Source organism: Corvus cornix, chromosome 1A, assembly GCF_000738735.6.
Source record: "Corvus cornix cornix isolate S_Up_H32 chromosome 1A, ASM73873v5, whole genome shotgun sequence".
In the NCBI taxonomy this organism is placed as follows: domain Eukaryota; kingdom Metazoa; phylum Chordata; class Aves; order Passeriformes; family Corvidae; genus Corvus; species Corvus cornix.
In genome coordinates, this window is record NC_047057.1 from 14,176,128 (window position 1) to 14,199,100 (window position 22,973).

The following is a 22,973-nucleotide window of genomic DNA, read 5'->3' on the forward strand; positions in this document are numbered from 1 at the left end:
TTTTTCTCAAGGTTTCATTTGTTTGGGTATTCGGGTCCACTTTTAGGGTGGCAGTTTTGCATTGCTCAGCAAAATGAGCTCAGATAGGCCATGGGCTTGCCTGAAAAAAGGGAAGGGTGAGAATAACTTTGAATATGATCTTAATAGAACATGTTTTGAATCAGAGAATGGTTCTGTGACACCAGGTAAGTATTCCTTCCTTTCTGGAGGATTTGTTTGAAGAGCTGAATGCAGCATGCAGAGCTGCCAACTGTCCCGATGTCCTGCCATGGGTTTGCAATGTCCTCTGTGCAAACAGACCCGTTTCCTTACAGCAATTTACACCATCAGACTTGATTATGGACTGGGAAAGAGCAGGAGGTGCTGTTTTCTAATGGGGAAATGTCCTAACTCTGTGTGTTTTATTAAGAAAATTGCTGGAATCAGTTTGATGGCTAACAAAGAGCAGCATGACTGTGACTGTGCTGTGCTGGGGCTGCCCTGGCTGCGCTCCCCAGGGCGACAGAGGGATCACACGCACGAGAACAAGTGGAAAATGGTTCTGTTACCTCCACCTACCACAGGTACTTTAATCGAATCCTGGCAAGATCCAGAGTTGGCTCTGGCAGAGCTGTAGCCTTTTGGTCCAGGATGCAGAGAGATTACAGCCAGTGGGGAGATGCTGGCAGTGGGAGACTGCTCGGCAATCCTGTATCTGTGACAGTGCTTATCTCCAGGAGGGGAGCGAGGCAGCTTATTGTTGTGCACTGACAGCTTCTGTTTCTGGGTTTCTGGCTGATAGTGCTTATAAAGGTGATGAGTGGCTGCACTTCATATTACTTGTCACCAAAACTACATGGCATCTTTGTGGGATAATGAAAATCTGGGGGCTCTGCTGTTAAACACTCTTATTTTTTTGCCTTCTGCCATTTCTCTCTGCTCCATCTACTATCACAAAGCAACTACTGATGGATTGATTTTTGCCAAATGCATCCTCACTTCTGTAGAACTGAACCGCAGGCAGTAAGAGCAGTTGCTCCAAATCTTTGTGAACATTTTCAGGATCAGACCCTCCTGGTATGAGGGCTGGGTGATGCTCCATCCGAACTAAAGTCACCCATACAGTGCTGTGTGGCCTTTGCTTTGTGCAAGGCATAAGGTGCTTCTTTCAAGGCTCCTACAGTTTGTGGGAAGTAAGTGGGGAACTTAAAGACAAGCCTAAAAAAAAAGGTTCTTTTTCTCTAATCTCAGCAGTCACCTGCTGAGTTGCTCCGGGCTGGTTGAAGAGCCCTGCTGCTGATCGTCCCCTGAGCTGGTTTCCTTCCAGTCACCTCTCAGCCATGCAGAGCTCTCTGCACAAACATGCTCGGGTGCCTCAGCTGCTGCAGTTTCACTTCCACTTGACCCAAAATAAATGGCATCTCAACTCTGCTCCTGATGGACAGACTAACACATTCAGCCCATCAAGCAAACAGCTGAACGCTGTGGGAACCAGTCACACGCTATAAGCAGTTCTACAGCCTCGTCCTGGGGCTGTTTGTTAGCTGGTCTCCAGGGCAGGTTTTCACCCGCTTGTTGAACATGTGTGACCTACCCAGTACCTGCATGTGTGTGTGTTTGAGAAGCTCTGTATAGACCTGAAGTTTGGAAAGCTTTTGCCTTTTAAGAGTTAACCAGAGAACTACCAGGAATATTTTCTGCATCTTGATTTTGACAGAAAAATCTGGAGGGCTGTGTGAGGTTAATTTGTTTGGATACTTTTATAGGAGATTTTGGGGTCTGGGTTTCAGGATACAAGGATCCATCTGTTTTTCTGATGTGTGAAACCTTTGCCTTCGCTAGCACAGTCTGATTTTGGGTGCTGTGATATCCCATGAAAGCTCAGATAGAATCCTTAATGCCAAACAGAAAAGCAGGGGGTCATACATGGAGCAGTAAGATATATATTGTATGAAGGAAGAAAGAGGAGCACACATCCAAAATGACCTACCTACTGTCTTGTAACACATTAACACCAGCACCACATGTGGGGGGCTTAGGTGCCTTTTATTGCAGGTAGAAAAGGGGGCAGGGAAATGAAAGGCTTCCGAATGAGCCCTGTTGTGTGGATCATTCTTCAGAAGATCAGAATAAGCAGATCCTTACAAAGATGCAGGAGTTATGCACAGTGTAAGGAGTGCAGAAGCTGCAGCGCACTGGTGCCAAGGGAGCACATCCCTTGAGGGGACTCAGGTATGAGAAGGGAAACCAAAGGCCCCCCACTTTCACAAAAGCAGTGAATCACATGTCCATTCCCCTTGGAAAGAGCGTTACTTAAATATCATTAAAGGTGGAGAAAGGGGGCTGAAGAGGTGGGGAAGGCCCATGCCTGAAGGAACAGTGAGAGCTTGGGGGCCCATCAGGGAGGTGAGGTGGTTTGCAATACATGAGCAATTTGAGGGCAGAGGGGGCTGGATTAGCTAAATTTCATAATCAAGGTGCTATGTGGAACTGAGACTGGATCAGGTTGCCAAGGCAACATGAGCAGAAAGAACACAAAGCAAATCCTGAGCAGAGGCTGGAGGAAGGAAGTAGGGCATAAGGTATGGAGGTTGGTTAGTGAAGTGTGAGTGTGGGGATGTGGTGTCTTGGCCACACCAATGCGTGATGACAGGGGACAGTGTCAAGCTCTCCTGGGTAGAGGGAGGCAAAGTCAGAAGATGGCACTGGGTTGAGGCTGCAGCGACTGAAGGTCTAAATCTCTCTCTAAAAAATAGGGGTTTTTTTCCAGGACTCAGATTCATTGTCTTAGTCTTCAATTTTTAATTTTTTTAAAATTTTGCACATCTGTAAAAAAAGAACAGGGTGAGCCAAGCCCTGCTCTGTTGGCACTTCCTGCCCTTCTCCTTAACGTGGCATTTTCAGCCTTCCCAGCCCCGCAGCTTTTCCTTCTTCTCAAAACCATTTCCACAGATGAGGCTGCTGAGACCCCACGTCCCCATCCAGCTGTCACAAAATCCCATGTACAGATTTTCCGCCTGAAGCCTTCGCTCAGGGTCACTCAGCATAGCTGTAGTTTCAAAGGGGAGGCTGTTGGCAGTCACGTAAGGAGCTGTCCTGCAAGTGCCAGATGACTTCTCCATCCCTAAAGTGGCAGTTGTGGCCTGCAGCAGGTGGCCAGGTCCCCACTGAGAAGTGGTGCCTTGGAATAAGCATTGCCATGAAATTGGTAGTTGTTTTAATATATTCATGGTGAGATGGCATCAAAACTGTCTGACTGCTCCCAATGAGCTCCTTCATTGTCCAGGATGTCTGACAGTGTGCCCTGTTACTGGATTGTCACAAGATGTGACTGCAGCCAGGATCAGATTGATGTGGCTTCTCCCATGCTCTCCCTGGTGTTTGAGGTACCCATAACCTGCAGGTTGGCTGAGGGGGCTCAGTGAGAGGCAGCTGCCCCATGCAGCTTTGGAACTAAGCTGGGGCTGGTGTGCCCACTGCTCTCCTCTCATGGGCAGCTAAAAATGATGGGAAAAAAGTCAAGAGCAAGGAAAGTTTTTGTAAACTGGGTGAAGGTTGACTGCCACCCCCAGCCTGGTACCAGAGGAGACAGCTTTTGTATTCTCTCCATTTGTCAAGTTTCCTTGTGGTCGGTGGGATTCATAGGGAGATGCTGAGGGCATTGGGACCCCCGCGGTCCCTGGTGGGAGAGTGATGAGTGCCCGTAGTTAGTGCAGCCTGAGGCTGCAGGGCTGCTGGAGGAGGCTCTGTGGCTGTGCACTCAGGGACGAGCTGCTGTTGGGGTGAAACGCTGCTGCTCTTCATTACTGCACAGAAATGTGTGTGAGGAGAGGCAAGAGAGGCAGGAGTTGTCTCCAAGGAGGGGGAGCAGGGCAGGGCAGCAGCAGCCCCCAGCCTCCCTCCACTACACCTACAGCTCCTCTTCCTCCAGCCCCAGGCTCCTGCCTTGCTCCCAGCACAGGGAGGAAATGGCTCAGGCAGTGGCTGCCTCCATCTGCAGCAGCTGCTGTGAGCAGGCACAGCTTCCCTGGAGTCCCCTACCTGGCAGGGCTTATTCCTCAGCCCCAGTCCGGGTGTCTGGTGATAGCAGCTGGCCGTGGCCCAAAGTACCCTGCTCCAGCTGGCCCTGCTATGAGTGGGGCTTGCACTGGGCAAGCTTGGGGATCCCTGCCAGCTTCAGCTGGTCTGGGGTTCTCAAAAAATTAATTTTTCTGCAGGGAGTGCAGCTTCTCTGGAGAGCAAAGCTCCTTACAGACCTCCTGTTTCCCAACAATGACTTCAGCCCAGGAAATGAAATAAATCTTCTGCAATAAGACATATTGGTTTGTCCTATGATCAACCACAGCTCTGGGTCCCTGAGCCAGGCCAGCACCCATGTGCTGAGTGTGACACACTGGCAGTAAATCACAGCCCTCTCTCTGCAAATGTGCACAAATGGTTGATTTGGACATGTTTTCTCTCAGCTCTATTAAATAGTTCAACAGGCCTCTTTCAGCCTCCTGCCTTATCTTGACTCACTCACTCTCCACCCCTCTGTCTTTGGGCCCAAGATTCCCCACACGTCACTCAAGAGCTGGTGTATCAGCACCCTCTGCAGCTGCGTGCTGTGTGAGAGCTCACCGCGAGCTGGTCCCATTGGCTTGCACATCCAGAGGGCCATGGCACCTGGAGTAAGCACAATCTGGGTGTGGAGTCACTGCAGTGGGGCTGGAGAGGGGGCAAATGTTCAGTGTTCAGCTCAGAGTCAGGAGACCTGGCTGGAGTTCCTCATCACCAGCCCTGGAGAAGCAAGCTCTGATTTGGGTGACTGGGATTGTCACCTCTAACCCGACAGAGGCTCTCAGGGAGAAGAGGCTGAAGAAGTATTGCAGAAAGGTCATTGACTTTCATGGGGACAGATTAGGCACTGAATGCAGAGAGTTAAATATTTTTTCCAGGAAAACTCATCCTTCCTCAATCTGCTATGTGCTAAAACCCTTAAAAAGCCAATTCACAGTTTCTAGCAGAGAAATAATTACTTGTATGAAGACTAAAGCCTCTCATTTCCTATAATGATAATCCTTCATGAAAATGAAATAAGAATTTCTACGAAGTTTGTGGAGACTCTTGGCGGAACATCCAGCAACAAACTGTCCATTAATGAACAAATTTCTTTGTGACATTCAGAAAACCTTACCTTGCAGGTTACTCTAATTAGAGCTGATTTTAGAAGGAAAAAAATTTACAAGCTGCATATTAAAACTGATTCTGACTGAAGCTTACAGTAGTATTTTCAGTGAGAGTCTTTCCATCTGTATTTAGAAGCATTTGACTGCCACCAATAAACAAATGCTCCTGTTTTTTGGTACCCTTCTGTCCTTTTCCCTTCTAAAACTCTACTTACAATTGATGCTTTCCAAACCCAGTCAAAAACAAGTATATTTCCATGGCCTCCCTGGAGGCTCAGCATGCTGCCAGGAAGAATGACATGGATGAAAAAGAAGTGCCTCTGCCTAAGCTGTTGCCTCAGAGAAAGCTGGTGGTGCCTGAATGCATATAGTGAGATGACAATCATAGCTGTAGGCTGCAAATATTGATGGATTAATAGCATCAGCTGCTGAATTATCAGCTGAAGAAAGCACAGTTTGAGTCTACTACTTCCTGTTAAATCAAACTCAGCTCTTCCCAGAAGTCACAAAAAAATCAGGGGAAAGAAAGCACCTCAGCAGAGGGGCAGACTGGTGCTGAGCTAAGGAGAAAGCATAAGTCTCTTTTAATGCAATAATAGTAATGTAAATACTTCAAATACTTCTTTAGTGGCTAAAAAGAGCACACTGCCTTATTTGTCATCATTGCCAGCACACAAACCACTACAAAGATAGTTTTCTTTCTTCTGATTGCTTTGCAGTTACAGGTAAAAATGGGAAGGTAATTTGATTTTATATACTCTCGTCCAAAGGCTTTGAAACATGATTATCTACGGTGATTGACATATCCCAAGTGGTGAATTATTGCATTAGAGACATGTATGCAGCTCTTACCTACAGCCAGTCAAAGGGTGAGTTTCTGGCACTGAGCAATGGAATTTCAGTCCTTATTGGGAAATGGTGCAATCCAGGTTGGAACCTGGCTGGAACTGGACAGATTGTGAGAGATTCTATATCAGTGGCTGAAGTGAAAATAAGCAATACCCACTGAGAGGCTTTAAATGATGATAAATCTGAGTGATAACTTAATAAAGAGTGTTTGAAACGCCACATACATCCATAGGCTGCAACTGTCTCTCTTTTCCCAGTTACAACCTGCATTCTTTGTCCCATAGGTTCATAGGCACAGACTGGGAATGTGTCTGCTCAGGGGCCAGCTCTGCAGATCTGGAGTATCTGCCTGAACTTGGGTAGCTCACTTCAGTGTAAAACTAACCACAGTTTAAAAGTCCCAGCAACAATGCCACCATCAGAGAAATCAGGAGCAGAACTTCCACTGCAAGTTAATGGCAGTTCATCTCTATTTGGGTCATCAGCACCTCTCTAACCCAGACACCGAAGAACTTTCTGGCCACAAGGCAGTTTTACATCTGCTGGGGTAATAAAACCCCTCCAAGTGTAAAGCATACAGTGCTGGAGCTTCTAGCCATGATGTGCCACTCTCTGGCCCCTGGCACAGTGTATTGCAGGAGGCTGGCAGGCCAAGGGCCTTTGAGACACCTCAGCCGTGAGGGAGGCTGGGAAGCTGGACATGCACCACTGGAAGGACTGGCAGGTACGTACCAGGTGTGAGGGACTGTTGGGAAAGCAGAGGTGTCCTCATTGAAGCCAGCATGGGCCGCTGCTGGTGTGGCACAATCTGAACTGACTTCGTCACACTGAGTGAACAGCTGGGCTTTAGAAACCACTGGTAACAGCTGAGCTTTCAGAAAATCATAGCTGTTATTCAAATAAATTATATCTCCTGTGAAGAAGATGAATATTGCACTAAAAAAAATTACTAGGGAGTTTGCTTTGACAATAAATGGAGGCAACCTAAAAAAGAAAATCTGCTTATGTCAAGCCTTAGGAAGTGGGCAGTGAATTGGCTAAGTGATAGTTATACAGTTCAGAAATCTGGCTGTGCAAACCACTTCCCATGTATGCAATTTATACATATAAAAGACAATGCTATTTTCTTCCAAGTACAGAAAAGTCCACTGAAATTTCTGAGGTGCTATTTTTAAAAATAGCACAGCCATAAACCTCCAAACTATTGAGCAATATAGACCTTCTTTTAAAAATGGCTCTTCACTTAAAAAATAAAACCCAGCAGCAAACACAGCCACTAGTTTGATGATGAGAACAGAGACAAAGAATGGTGACAAGTCTCATCCAGGCTGGGTCACCCATACCTTCTACAAAACATAGAAAAACCCCCGACCTGGTGGGAATAAGGCCAGTGAATCTTTTAACATCAGACTCCAAGGGGAAAGTACAACATACTAACCTTATAAAGGCAAATCTCCTGCTCTGTTAAAGGAAGTCTCCAGCAAAGCTTTTGCCCAGGCCGAGTTTGTGAAGAAGAGGAACCCATGCAGCCAGCTGGCTAATGCCAGCACAGACAGACACACAGGCTTTTATATGTATATATATACACACACACATAGTTAAAATAGAGAGATATCTATCTAGAAGTGAAGGTGTACAGATCTATAAGTAGATGTTAGAAACAGTGAATCTCCCTGCCACCTTTACCAGGAACTTTTTACAAGGCAAGAATATAACCTAGAAACAATATTATCAGAAACTTTTATTTGTTGTGATTTGTAGCTCCATACAAATACTGAAATGAAGAAGAAAGTAATTCAGATTTTCAATTTACAGACAGAATACAGAAACACATGAAAGATTTGTTAGTATTAACAGCCAGAAAATGAATGAATGGATCTGCTGTGGAAGGAAAAGAGAGCATTTAAAAAAATTAATAAATTAGTTCTTTTTAAATTACCTTCCATTCTATGTGTGCAGATGTACATTTCCTGTTGCTTCCTATTTTTGTGTTTAGTATGAACACACGGCAAAGGCAAGTTTGTCTGTTAAAATGGGTAAGAATCAGACAATGGCTCTAAACTCAGAGCTACACTAAATATGTTTTGAAGTAGAACAACATCTTTCCACTATCTTAAAAGAAACATAGTCAATCAATTCCAAACTACAGATATATGGATATATGGATATATGGTGAGGAAGCCAATCTAATTCCTAATGTTTGTATTTACTAGGCTATTGTAAAATCCTTTGTTAACAGTTGGATATCTATGGAAACCCATACTTTGAGACAGCAGTAGGCAGACAGAAATCCATAGTTAAAGCAAACAAACAGTAAAAATATCTTCTGTCTAACCAGGCTAGAAAAGTCAAAATATGCCAACTGAATGGAACACACTGAGAACAGGACAAAACTTTTTTGTTCGTTATATGCCATTATAGTTGATCACGGTTTATCTCTCTCCTTCATTTTATCAATGTAGTTCAGCACCTCTAGAGTCCTCCTGCCAGCCAAACTCAGGTACTCGACCTCAGAAGAGAAGGCGTCTGTCCCAGCCGCGCTGCCGGTGCCCGCGGGCTGCGGCACCTCCTGCACTGGCCGTGCGTGCTCTCCTGCGGTGCCGGCGGTGCTGGGAGGAGGGACCCCGCCTGGGCTGCGGGCAGCGGGGAGGGACCCTCCGCAGGTGCATACCCTCAAGGTGCTGCACTGCGTGGCCACATCCACCTTCTCTACTTCTGTCACAGAGCGCTCGGTCTGCGACCAAACATCGCACCTGGTGCTGCGAGTGACATGCTCCCTCTTAAGGGCGCGGTGTAACGAGCCCTGAGACAGGGCTGTGTCGGTTTTATTTTCCTCCTCTGTGGCACAAAAATTAGAGTCTTTCTCCTGACGATTGTTTGCTTCTTCTCTAGCCAAAGTACTGCTGGGCTGCATAGCCGCAGTTTGGGTGTGAGAGCTCTTGGGGGCCTCTCTGCGTGCTGAGGCTGAGAATAGGTTGGCATCGTGTGTCTTCAAGGACTGCTCATTCAGATATTCCTTCTTTTTGGCTGTGTCTTCTTCTTCAGACTGTTTGAACAGAATTGTGCCATTGTAACTGTTCAAATAGTTCAATAACTAAGGACTAAAGTAATGACTTACTACTAAGTAAGTTAGTGAAATAAACAGAAAGGCCAAAGCTGTCTGCTTTTGGTTGGATGTGGGTTTTTTTTCATTCCTTCTCCAAGGATGTACTTCTGGCTTTTGGTGAAGAGAAGGTGGCTGAGGCAGACTTGCATTCTCACAAGCAATTTATACTCTTCCACCATGGTATTTTTGTGTTCGAGAACGACTGAAAACACAGTGTGTCAAACCATACTGCTCTACAGGCATGTAATGTAAGGCAGCTATACATACAGGAAGAGCACAGAAGTTTGTTTAGCATCTTCCCACAGTCATGCTACTGTAATTCCACAAGGCCAGGATCAAGAGAACATGTCTATCATACTACTTAGGAAAATTCACAGCTAATAATTTCTTGTCCTCATCACACATGAATTTACATCATACAAAACGAAACAAGATTCCAGCTACATCCACCCTTAGGTGCACTCAGGCTTAGAGATATGATTCAAATCGAGCCCTGCCAACCCACGAGGGTTTACTCACTGTGTCAGGACTAGAGCTCAAATAGCTCTCAGTCTGCCTTGGAGAGTGAGATTGGCTGCTGAGTGGTGACTCCACATCTTGAAAAGTTAGATGAAAAAGAAAGAAAGGTTACTCACCAAAAGCTCCCCAGAGATCCAACTCTCAAGTACAGCACGTAGAATTAAACATTACTGTTTCTGATGCAGTTTTAAGATACTGTTTAAAGAACAAAATGTTAGCAAGGTCAATCTAGTTCTTAGCCAGTTCTTCTCTTCTCAGATCAACACATCTTAAAGAGGTTGTGAGATGGGTCCCCAAAGCCTCAGCTGTGCTGTTAATCAGCAGCAGAACTGTGCTACCCAAAAGGAAGAGGGACTCTGCAGAGCGCAGGCTGTGCGAGAACACAGCAGACTCCATGTGCACATTGGCTGCCATACAAGTTACGTGTTTTTCTCTTGGAGGCTCCTGAGAGATCTTCTGCTCTGAAATGCAGCCAGCACAGCTGACTCTACAGCTATTGAGGGAGCAGGAAGGGACTGCCTAGCTTACTGCCCTCCCTCTGCCCACATCTGGAGTGACAACATATAGTCTAGTGGAAGAGAATATCTCTTCAAGGAAAAGCAAACACAGGTAATTCTTAGTTACCTGGTAATACTAGTTGTCTTTTTACAGTGCTGTGTGAATGAGAAATACAAGCCCTCATCAAAGGTAATATCCTAAAAAGATCATTTCCCTGGCTTTAAAAGTAAATGTTTCAGCTTCACATGTAGAGAAAAAAAATTTTAAGTGATAATGTATAAATTGTACTAACCCATCTCCATCTCATGAAGATATGAACTCACTCCAAACTTACACCCTTCCTCTTGTGCTGTTGTGAACTGTTAAAAATAATAAGATATTCATAGTGAGGGTTCAGCTAGATCAGCATCTCAGGTTAAGAGAGGAACACTCAGTTTCTGTGTTACATAAAGGAGTCACTGCACTGTACCACAAATTATTTTAAGAGGTATTTTTACACCTGAGCAGTACCATATGTGGCTTCTACAGGCAAGGCATCTGAAACACTTTTTATATGTATACTGGCTCCCTTTTATATGTATATGAAGCTCCCTTATAATACTGAAGCATCCTGTGTACAATGTCTAGGCATTGCCTGCAGAACCCGATCCTAAGTGTTGATGGGTAACTTACACAATGTCTTTCAGGCATCAGCTAAGGTGAATCAAACCATGTGAACTGTGGACCTAAAAGGGCTGTCTATCTGAACCACGTCACTACAAGCAGTTCTGTCTGAATTCCTTATATAAACCATGATGGGAAAGAATCTTCCGTGGTAGTGGATTCAGTGAAGATATATTCAGTTTCTAACTGTGGACAATCCTTCTCCACCTCAAATGAATTGTGCAGAGAGTGGGTTTGACAAAAAATACGTATTTTTAAAAAGTTACCTCTTCAAATACAAAGAGATGGTTCTCACTCCAGGCTGTTTCTTTCACAGACTTGTCATCACTGAGGAATGCAAACACAAAATCCTATGGTAAGTGATTTTCCCCCTGTATTTTTATTTTCTTTCTGAGTTAAAGTCCTTACTGGTGACTTTTCAATTTTTATTTTGTCTTCAGTAACCATTAAATGCTTTCTACTACTGAGATCCTTGGACTTATCTCTGAACCTGAGATTTAACACCAAGAATATGTTTTTCATAAACTTCATTGCAGTTGAAATGCAAAATGGAATTGAAGCAATGACAGAAAATAGTGCTGTTTTGTAAAATGGAAGGTGCTATGTATCAGTCCTTGAAAAACAAGTCTTTAGTAAAACACTGGGCACTCACATAGCCCAGGGAAGACACTTACTTGCTCTGTAGCTAGTGGAATGAGACAAAGTCTTTTAGAGGACAAGCCAGATCAACACCTTAACTTCAGGAACACCAAACTGTCCCATGAAGCAGTATTTCAATATGTACTTATTATGGGCAGACACAGAGGCATAATGGGCTTACATGTGCATAAGGTTATTCACATTACACACTACTGTTTTCACTGAGAAAACTAGAGTCCTCAGTAATACTGTTTAGAATTTTGCCTTCCTGTCTTCTTAGCAGGATTTCTCCAATTCAGCAAGGTCTCTGCAGTTATCACTGGTTAAGAGATTGGTAATTTCCATGACACTCACCTTTTTTTTCTTGAATAATTCTGCACATTCTCCTTTAAGCTATTGTGCTGATCATGGTGATAAGCAAATGTCTCTAAAATAAAAAAAGTAAATGTTGACTTTAAAATGCAATAGAATAAATGCAATTTGAATAGAAAGGTTTCTGTCAAGTTTTTAAAATAATTTAAATAATTGGATTTAAAATTAAGTGACAGCATTTTGAAAAGTCATGATGTTTTCAGTTGGGGCAGATACATCTCTGGTTCTAAGAATGTATGTGTTTAAAAGGAGAATAAAACCCAGAATATATGTCCTTAAAATATTGACACGCACCGATTTTTTCAAGGTTTGCTTTTTTTCCTTTCTTTTCACGGGGTATGAAGTAGCGCTGTCCCTCATGACAGTTCTGCAGGTGGGTTTTAGGAAGTCCACTGGTTTCCTTGTAGCTTGCACTTGAGGCATTGTTGCTTTTAAGGAAAACCTGTTCTGGAGCTGTGAAAATGCCTTCAAGGTGTCTGTCTACAGACTTTTCTTTTGCATTGATTGCAGGATAAACCTTTCTAGTGTCATGAGAATAATTTCTGTTGGTCATTTGATTTCTAACATCAGGAACAGTGAAAAAAATGTCAGTATTGCTTTGGTTAGAAAAAGGATTAAAATGCTTTGCGGACAGATTATTATGGATTGGTTGACTCTCATCTTCAAATAGTGCCAGAAAGGAACAACCACTTCCATCTTGGGGATCTTTCAGTTCTGCAGTTTCTTTCACAACATCAAATACTGGTTCTTTTATTCCTTCACAGTTTTCTGATTCATTACTGGCCATTATCACTGGATTTTTCCTGGCAAAATTCATATGGTCTAGCCTGGGGGTTGGCAGTGAGGTGTAACAGGGGTAGAAAAGAAAAAAGCATTTTGCTTAGTACACAAATAAGTAAAATACTGACTGTTAACACAACATTTTATGATAACTTGATGATAAAAATCTCAAAAACTTCACTGCTCATTACACTTGATTTTGTCCTAAATGTACAGTATTTCAACTGAAAAAGTGTGTATTTTATTATGTTTTATATCTACTATATAGTAAGATTGATTTAAAAGGAGTTTTGTTTCTTAATGTCTCCAAATATACAAAGCCATGGAGCATATCCTCCTGGATAGGAAACCGTGATTTATAAAATCAGCCACAGTATGTCACTGCTGCTCCACCAACTGACCAAAGGCAGCCACTTCGGGGAGAAAAAGAAAAGGGGGGGAAATAAGTAAAGAGGAAGACAGTTTGTTCCATTCATAAAAGTAGTTTGTTCAAGACTATATTTCTTTTCCATTCTGAAAGCCCATAAAAAGTGACTTTCATTTGTACTCGAAATCAGTAACCCTGATTCAGCACAGAATTTTTCTGTTCCAGTGTCAGGAGGCCAGTCAGATATTTCATTATGCCACTACTTCCCCACTTCTGAGAGTAGTAGGTTTGAAGATTTTATTGTATGAGCATCATGGGTATGAAAGCTATCATGCTTTCACTTACTTGGCTCCTAATCTAACATTCTCACTGTTTTTTTTCTGGGCTAGATCTGCTGACTGACCTTTCAGAAACTGAGCAAAAAGTTGAGATTCTTCTGAAGAGCAGAGATCGGGCAAAGAAGGCCATTCAAAAAAAGCTCTTTCTTTAAAATGCTCTGAGTAAGGCTATCAATAGAACTTGAAAACTGAAATGTAGTACAGAAAACTCTTACTGGAGAAAACATCTGTGGTGTTGTGATCAGGAAATACTTGGAACTGGATAAAGGTTCTATGGAACTTAAATGAGAAACTTGTTTTCTCTGCTTACAGAAACCTCTCCAGAACAGTTTTAGAAGGCTAAAAACACTAGAGTATGTTCCTAAAGATACTTGGATAGATCTACATGAGGAAGGTAAAACCATTTTGTGAAGCAATTCAGTCTCTCTCTCAACTCCAGCTGAATATTTTGTCATGCAAAGTAAAAGTTAAGAATAGATGAGGGAGAAATGAAAGGAGAGATGTAGGTGAGATAAGATTATGTAGGGCTTCAATGTAAAGATATTAATTGGGAATTCACACAGATATACAGCAAGGTGAATGCTATGCTTATTTTAGCTTTTGCTGGAGAAAGCCAGGAAAAGCTACAAGAAGAGTGGAAGTTAAGGTGGCTGATGTGTTTCAGTATTTGGTCAGTGAGTTTATCGGTCACTTGACTCCCCAAGTGAACAGGCTGTAGGCACTTCAGAAACAGCTAAATACTATGTGGCCTTTTTATATCTCTATCCAGCCTAAGCTAGAGATGGACAGGAACTTTAAACCAGATGGCAGGCTTATGGAATAGAAGGAGTAAAGTAAGATTAGCTATGAAAGACCTCTAGATTCAAGGGACACCCTTTGGAAAGAAAATGAAAATGTTTAGTACAGATGAGTCTGGCCCTAAACCACCTGTGATTTGAAATATTTTTAATCAGCACATACAAAAAGAAATGTATTCTTGATTTCTATCCATTCTTTTAAAAACGAAGTGTATATTCTCATAGATGTATTACTGAATCATTTATGGGGAATAAAGAAAGCTATAGTAGGATCACATATGAAAGAGAAGGAAAGAAAATGCTTTTTTCATGGAATCCCAAGTATAAATAAGGTAGGTGCAGATTTGCTACTGCATCAAGATCATTAGAAAAGCACTTGCAACAGTGCCCAGAACTAATAACACCTGGGGCAGTTTCCCCTCCTCATAGCCTCTTAGTAAATCTGTGCTATCATTCAAGGTGAATTCAGAAACCCTGTCATGTTTGTGACATTGCAAAAAATAGATCATTTTTCCAAGTGCCTACCCAAAATTCAGATTTTGCTGCCTTTTGGCAAATTTAAATAGCTTTGTATGTTTAGTATTTCCATTTGATTCCAATTTCTATTTGAAAAACACCAAAAGTCAGTGAAAAAAACAGTAGCAATAAGCTTTGGCTTATTTTAGTATTTTTCTTTATTAAACTTGACTGCTATTTCCCTCATTAATGTAAAATCAGTGCCTACCTATGAAATGGCTCAAACAGTTCCTGAGGCACTGTATCAGACTTCCTGTAAATACACTGGCTTGGAGGTTTTGTATTCCAAGGGTCTTGATCAAAGCTGTTTCCTGGCTGAGAAAACAGTAGAAGCTGTCAAACTGTGAATATACATAATTGTTATAGTCTTTAAAACTTTCAAGTTGGGCTTGCAAACAATATACATATTTTCCCACTATTTTTATTTCTCTTTATCTTTACAGTAGAAGACCAAACCTCCTTAAAGCCCAACTGTTGCCAAGTAAACTTTAGCCAACAGACAACTACTCTGAGCATGACAGTAACAGACACTTTTTTCTCATCCTATTGTCCATTCATCTGGATCACAGCTGCCCATTTTGGCTACTAGGATCCCATGGGAAACCTTGTCAAAAGCCTTCCTAAAGTCAGGGTAAATAATGCCTGATCTTCTCTCTAATTCCCAGAGCTACTAATTTCATCACAGAAAGCAATTGGGTCCACCAGGCAGAGTATGACACTGGAAAATCTGATGGCTGTTTGCAGACACCTTCTTATTCCTCCTGTACCTTGGAATTGCCTCTGGGAGCTTAGCTCCTTATTCCTTCCAGGGACAGAGGTAAGATGATGCTCCCCCAGATCATGCTCACATTTTTGCAGATGGACATAACGTTTGCATATTTCTTCTCGCTGGGAAGCTTTTCTGATCACCACAGCCTTACAAAGATGATAAATACCTGCCTTGCAGTGACATCATCCAACAACCTGAATATACCTGGATGGACTCTGTCCAGTCTCATATATTTCTGTATGTCCAGGTTACAGTGGATTTTCTACCTTGTTCCTTCCCTACTGTTTTGTACAACTCTCCCCCAACTCCTGACTGCATTTTAAGATGAGCCAGAGAGCAGAACTTGTCTGAAAAACTTGAAGAAAAGTAGTTTTTGAGTACCTTGGGCTTTTCCACGCCCTTTGTCACTAGGTCTCAACTCTTTTTAGTAGTGGACAGCATTTTCCTTGGTTTCCTTTCCTTGATGACGCAACTTTGATGACAAGAAGTCCTCCTTGCTGTTCTTCTCACCCATTGTGATTTTCAGCTCTGTCCACCCAAATGCCAGCCCTCCAAGCTAGGGGGATGCTCTGATCTTCTTCCTGGTTTGCCCATCCGTCCTTACACACTTCCTCTTTGCATTTGAAGTCAGTCAGGAGTTCCCTGATTCAGCCAAACTGGTCTCCAGAATCTAATAATTCTCTTGCACATAGAGGTGGACTGTCCTTGTGTTTAGAAAACATCATTCTTGGACTTCTTTGTTCTTCAGGTCAGCTTTCTGTGGGGTTCTGGCCTACTCATTCCCTGAACAACCCATCATCTCCCCTTCTGAAACTCCTGGAGCATTTATTGCTCACTTACCTCAAGTGAAACACATAGAATTTGTTTTATTACTTCCAATGAATAATATATTTGCTTAAAATGAAGCATATTATATTTGCTATCACTTTTCTAAGGATGGTTCTTTTAAGAGTCACAAAGTCAACAAAAAGAAAAAATAGTAACATGCATCAGAACAAATCACTTTCAGTTGTTTCTTAAATGTAAAGAGTTAAACAGAAGAGCGCTGAGAACACTGTAAGAACTGTGTTACTCACTGAGACATTAAAAGATAAAAAATTAGGTCATGGAATCACCTGGGATCATATAACACCCAGTTATTCTAACTGTGTGTTTAAGAAAGCTGTATTTATAACTAATATATTTCAGCTTTCTTTAACCAACTTTACAAGCCAGAAACAAAAGAAAGCCAGCAGTGTATGACTAATTCTCTTTCTGCAGATATCAGCAATAATGAGAGCTCAGTGAACAAACACTCAAGCTGAGCTTATTTCAGAACAATAAAAGAATATATTTGTATATACAGAATATTCATTGCCACCAGCCTACAAGAAATGTTGATCATTCATAATTGTCTTCACCATTACACTAATTTTACACACCAAATAAATGCAAGTTAGTTTAAAATAATTCTGTGGAAGTAAAATATTAACCAAACCTGGTTTTGCAGCTTCTTTTCATTGGTCTGTTCCCAAATGTTGCCCATTAGTTTTGTGTTGAAATTTTCTTCTGAAAGCTGTGTATGGTTAGAGAACTGAAAACCAGAGGACAACGGACAAGCACTAAAAACTCTTGCCATGTTGTCTTCATTTCCCATACTAGAATCAACATAGCCTAGTTCTGTTACTTGTGACAGCTAGACAAAACATAACAAAGAGACATTTTATTTATCTAAAACTGTTTTGGTTTAAGCATAAAGTTCAAAGTAATCAAGCCTTTCTATATCTTTTACATCTCTGCACATAAAACACAAAGAAGAGAAAATTTTCATATATTCTGATGTGACTTTTTCATGAAAAACTTAAGGCAATAAGGAAAATAATGTATTGATACAGTCTTAAAGAAGAAGACTTTATGTGTTTCAGTATCCATGAAATTTGGTCACTCTTCGAAAAATCACTTAAAAATACAGTAGTTACTGCACATTTTTAGTCTTATATCGTAAGAACAATAAACTTACATTATGCTGATATTTTACTTTTTCTGAGAGATGCTGTCTTCTGCTGGCCAATACTTGCTTTTGTAACCTTGTAAATGAATAAAATGAATTTTAAAAGCCTATGAAATACAAGATACAAGATCCAAAAGATTAAAGTATTCTGAGTATTAATTTCAAAATAATTTAGGAATATTTTTCCACACATCTTAAAGCAGCCTGATTCTTAAGCAGTTTTGAGCAGCCTGTCTGTGAGCTGGTCACTTTAGGGTGTCTGAAGCTGAATGGAAAAACAGTATAACTGGGTAATGCTGTTTGAATAACTTGCTCCTTGAGATAAACTTAGTGCACGTACCTGACATGAGAACAGACACATTACCTTTAAAAATCTCTCAGCTTCATGTGCAGTTTTGTATTCAGAATTTATTAAGTACTCTCTCACAATAAAAGTATCACTGGAAGGACAGGAGTGGTTGTGAAACTTCCCTGTTTACACAATGTGTTTAAACAATGGTATGTTTAAGTTTTCTTAATACCCCAAACGTTATGACTATCGTGAAATGCCTCTTCCAGAACCTCACCATTGTGTAACTATTGCCTATTTTATACAAGTACCTGCTCTGGAGATCATCTAAGTTTGATTTATGTTGTGTACGTTGGGGTGACATGGGAAGCTCTAAGTTATGTCTCCTAATAGGTTTTTTTTCATCTTCAGTGATATCAATGTGGACTGGCTTCCTCATGTTCTCTGCAAAGAAAGTATTTGGTATGTTAGTGCTGGGCTTAGAGAAAGTTTTGAGGTTCCTGAACTTTCATTAGAGTACAAAAGCTGTTGTTCTAGATTTCTTAATCCATTTAAAGCTGTATTTATTGCTTTCTTTGCTACTAACAATACAAAAACTCTATTCTAAATGGCATGATAGTATAAAATTATTTAGTCAGCCACTGTGTGTGTACAGGCTCTGTTACGTTCCTCAGTCACCTTCTACTCTTCTGAGCATAGGACAAAAAATTTTCCATAATCTGGTTTATTAATATGTCACAGATGATAACAGTCATAGAATCATAGAATCATTTAGGTTGAAGAAGACTGTTTAGATCATTGAATCCAACCATTAACCCAGCATTGCCAAGTCTACCACTAAACCATATCCCTAAGCACCACATCTACATTTAAAGAGCTAGGACTCGAGTTTTAGTGATGTTTCTCAAGAAGTTTAATAATAGATTTTAAGAGAGAAAATGAGTAGAACTTTCAAGACTATTCCAAAAACCCCCAAAGTTCTGAAAAAGTTAGTGGATGAGAAATAGACCGACTCTACAGCAAAGAGAAAAAGAAATGGATATAGGGTTAAAATAATGAATAGAATGAGGAAGGTAATAAGTGTGTGTAGTGGTTTAGAAATGGTATTCTCCAGTTTAGTGTTCCCACTGAAACACTCCAAACCATGTGCCACTCACTCCCTCTCCCTCTTTTCCATCTCCCTCTCCCTCTTTTCCGTCTCCCTCTCCCTCTTTTCCGTCTCCCTCTCCCTTTCCTTCTCTCTCTCCCCCTAACTCTGCAGCAGGATGGAGAGGAGAATTAGAGGCAAAAAAGGTAAAGATCATGGGTCGAGATAAGCACAATTGACTGGAAACAGCAATGAAATAAGAAACGACATTAATAACAGAGTGATGATTCACAGGCAGGTGCTCACCACAGGGAGCACAGCCTTCCCCAGGCACCCTCTTCCCGCTACCCCACCGGATGGGACTCCTGCCCCTGTGCATGATGTGAGGAGGTGCAGAACAACCTCAGGGTCCTGGCCATGCCTCTCCTGGCTACTGCAAACATTAATGTGGCCTGGCACCAGGACACTGCACAAGGCTTTAAAGGTGAAGTAGGCAGGAGCCAAGGTTATTTGATTCCTCTTACACCCTGACTTTTTATTCAGTCATAATTCTTGTATTTATGTACAATTTTTTTTATTTTAAAATAAAACAACACTTACTTGAGGGTTAAATTGTAAATGGAAGAAAAAGAACTAAAATAACAGCAATAATAGTTAAGAATAACTGATTATGAGAAGTCAGAATACCCAAAACTCACCAGTGTTGTCTTTTTTGGTTGATATCTGATTAACCACATAAAGATTAAGAAGATCCAAACTGACTGCTGAACTTTTAGGAGATGATACTTCCAGAAGCTTCATCTTTGACTTAAGTTTCTTTCTTTCAAAGTATTCCTTAATTTTTTTAAAGGAGAGAATAAATTTTTGACAGAAGCTTCAACAACACATTACCAGTATAGCTAATCCTTTTGAAACTAGCAAGCAAGACTTAGTGAACTATTCCTAATAAAAGCACATGGTTAAGCATCTCTGAATTCTCACGCCCTGTTTGCTGTTAATTTATTTTTATTACCTTGAAGAAGAAAGCAAGTATAATTTGGTCGTATTCAAAATAAATCATTGTTATCTTGATGCCAAATATTTAGTCCTTAAATGCTAATTTCTCAAATTTTGTTTACAATCACTAAAAATGTTTCTTTAAAATAAAAGATACCAAATGTGGCAAGGATAAAGTCTTAAAAAAATTTAAACTTGGGCTTTTTATGGGGCATATAAAATAAGCAAATAAATCAGCAAGATTACATACACCAGATGTGTCATCTGTAATGACACCAAGGGTTTATTGTTCTCCAAATTTGTCTTTCTGGACAAAGAAAATAGTCTTCTGACCAAAAAAAAAAAAAAAAAAAAAAAAAAGAGAGAAAAAAGTAAAAAAGAAAAGTCTCTAAGATTGGGAATTCAGAAAGTATTTTTGTTACAAGGAATAGGAAGACATATGACTGAAAGTTTGAATATATCAGGACAATAATATAGGAAACAAACTCCTCCATTTTGCAGACTATTAACAACCTAAAATCATCAACATTATCAATCATGAATCAATAAACCCATTAAGATTTATTTTTTTCTAACCAAAAGAAGGATATTGAAAACTAAAGGCTATGCCAAAGCAAAAAATTGCTTTTCTTCTGAAATGTAATTCCTCTCATGATTTCAGGTTATATGTAACTAATAACCTAACACATTCATTGGTAACTAATTTTTAGTATAATTTATTATTTTCTTTAGCTTTCCAGAATGATATTAGTTATGGAAAATATCTTTTCTTCAGTTAAGGTGAGTATCTTCAGTCAGGTAAAATCAGCCTGTGTACAAATCAACACTTCAAAATTCATGTCACTTTGGGGTCCATACCCCCAAAATATACCCCACTCCCTTCAGTGTCCCAGATATTTTTTTCCCATCACCTCTAAATTACTAATAATTGTATAGTGGCAATTAGAAAACTACCACAGTGTTTAGTAATTTAGTACTGCCTTACTAAAAACAATCCTGTCTTGGATCATCTCCTGTTTTCCCTCTCCACTGAAGAAAATTACATAGTTGTAATATAAATTATGTGGCTTAGACCAGTAATCCCTGAGAAAACAGACCTGTTGAGAACTCACAGGCCTCCAGGAAACTGGGAAAGCGATGAGGACAAGCTGCTGACTGGTCCCACATTCCCATAAGTAAATGTTTTAATTTGAGTAATTGTCTCTATACAGTCAGCCTGTTTTTCCTCTACCTCTATATGTCTGTGCACCTGCTCTGGGCATTGGGGGTATCAGCTTCAGTGGTGGAGCTTCCCTATACTGCCTCTTTCTTTCCTGCTGCTGAGGAGGAAACTGACTCTACTTATTATAGTTATAGCCATTTTCTCTTACTGTTTTCTTTCTCTTTCCTTTTTGAAATGTCTTCTGCTATGCCAGGGATAAGTTTGATTCTTTTATTTCACTTTCAGATTCAAAATACAAATAAGCCATCCTCCTTTTGTTAATGCCAAATAAAGGACTTCAATGAGCCTAACATCCTTTTACAGGGCCCAGAAAAGTGGCTGTGTATGTGTGTGTTAGGCCTGCTGACCACGGGGTTATCACTCTGAGGCAAGCAATCCCATGTGCCTGCACATACCAACACAATATGGTAACAGAAGTAATCCAGGAAAACCAAAACAGGGCACAGGCATTCATTCATTCATTCAGTCAGTCAGTCAGTCAGTCAGTCACACCTTCTCCGGCTCCCTCCTCTTCCTGTTGGAATTCAGTGTAGTAAATCTAGAACAAGACTTTCACCCTTAAAGTCAGGCAAACACATTGTAACTGTTAAGCTACTGTTCTGAATCTCACTCCAAATGCTTTGAAAGTTTTACCTAAGTGAACCCACTAAAGCTTTTATATAACAATATATAATCCAATATGGCTGAAACTGTTTACCTTTTGTTTTCTCCTTTCTTGCTTTAATATGATTCTGCTTCTGAAAAATGCAAATAATTATTATTTTAATTGCAGAAGTATAATCTTGAGTCATGGCTTGAATTTTTCATCGATGGTTCTGAGATTTTAGGACACAAATATGTTAATGTTATGTTATGTTATATGTTATGTTACAATGGATCAAACCTTCAGGTAGCAAAGTCAACATATCTCTGTTGAAGTAATTTTGACTGATCCTAGTTTACTCCAGTAAGGATAGGGCCATATTCTATATTAGGCTACCAAATGCATTTAACATGAAAAAAGAAAACAGAAAAAGCTTTTAGTCATTTGACTTGTAATGCAACATTTCATCAATTTATAATTTCTTTAACCTTAAGAAATCTTTGTCAATATATTATTTTCTCCTAATTTTCTTTGTCATGCTGCAACATAGCTACAAAACTATATTAGCAAACAAACCAAAGGAGCACTAAATGAGCTTTTACCTTTTGGGATTTTACAGAATACTAGGGTCCTTTTGTAAAACAGGAAAGAAAAACAAATTGACCCTACAAGTTCCTGTTTGTGCAATATAGGAGACAGTTATACCTCCAACTACTTTCTCACCTCTAAAACATAGTCTTAAGTGAAATGCCTACAGGACATGGTGCATAAAATTGGAACTCAGGGTCACTGTTACATGAGCAGAGTGAGTATGGCTGCAGTCCTTAGGTCAGTTAGATTAGGACTTTTTGTGAGGGTTAGGAATATGGAGTATTCCCTTGGAATTAACTTTGGCTAAAAGTTAGAGCAAACTTTCCAAACATATGCATATAACATTCACCTTTTCAGTGGGGAGAAACCCTACTGATGAGCAGTTTTTCTGACACCTAAAATGCAAATCCCAGATTCACCCAAGGAACCCTGACAGATACTACCAGCAGCAGCAAGCAGCAGGTTAATTTGTATTTGCTAAATGTGTTCAATACTCCTACACACTGTATTTTCTTACAGAGAGTATGGCAGGCAGGCATTTAGGACAAAGTTGGTGTTCATGTTTTGGGGTTTTTTCCAACTAAAACTCTCCCTTCCTCTGGCTTCACAGAGGCAACATTCAGAAAACCCAGTTTGCTGGGAAGACTTCCAGATGGGTAGGGTGTTCTTTTAGTTTGATTCTGCATAGAGTCTGGATGATTACAAAGCTGTGTTCAGCAATGCTGCTTCCCAACGGCTGATAAAATCTGTGGGGTTTACATTTTTAGTAGATTGGCAGAGGGCACAGCACCTAAAGAAACTGAACATTATCCTTTTTTTTTTTAATCATTACAACTCAGTTTGCTATGTTTTACT

At 40.7% G+C, this 22,973-nt stretch overlaps 1 protein-coding gene across 1 annotated transcript; it reads right to left on the bottom strand.

Moving 5' to 3' along the window:
• Positions 1-7,752: 7,752 nt before the first annotated feature.
• C1AH12orf40 (chromosome 1A C12orf40 homolog) lies at positions 7,753-19,587 on the bottom strand. The gene is made up of 11 exons (XM_010395703.3): positions 19,425-19,587; positions 17,951-18,083; positions 17,360-17,426; positions 16,838-17,035; positions 14,800-14,906; positions 12,088-12,620; positions 11,776-11,848; positions 11,049-11,109; positions 10,412-10,478; positions 9,622-9,698; positions 7,753-9,042 (listed from the first exon to the last, which is right to left on the bottom strand). The coding sequence occupies exons 1-11, from the start codon at positions 19,525-19,527 to the stop codon at positions 8,422-8,424; spliced, it is 2,040 nt and encodes a 679-aa protein (XP_010394005.2). The 5' UTR covers positions 19,528-19,587; the 3' UTR covers positions 7,753-8,421.
• Positions 19,588-22,973: the final 3,386 nt, after the last annotated feature.

Excerpts from the sequence above, each read along its gene's own strand:
- C1AH12orf40 (XM_010395703.3), bottom strand. The coding sequence starts at position 19,527 with ATGAAGCTTCTGGAAGTATCATCTCCTAAAAGTTCAGCAGTCAGTTTG. Across the intron at positions 18,084-19,424 it reads AACCAAAAAAGACAACACTG|AGAACATGAGGAAGCCAGTC; the intron begins GTGAGTTTTGGG and ends CTTTCTTTGCAG. Across the intron at positions 9,043-9,621 it reads TGAGCTCTAGTCCTGACACA|TCTGAAGAAGAAGACACAGC; the intron begins GTGAGTAAACCC and ends CTGTTCAAACAG.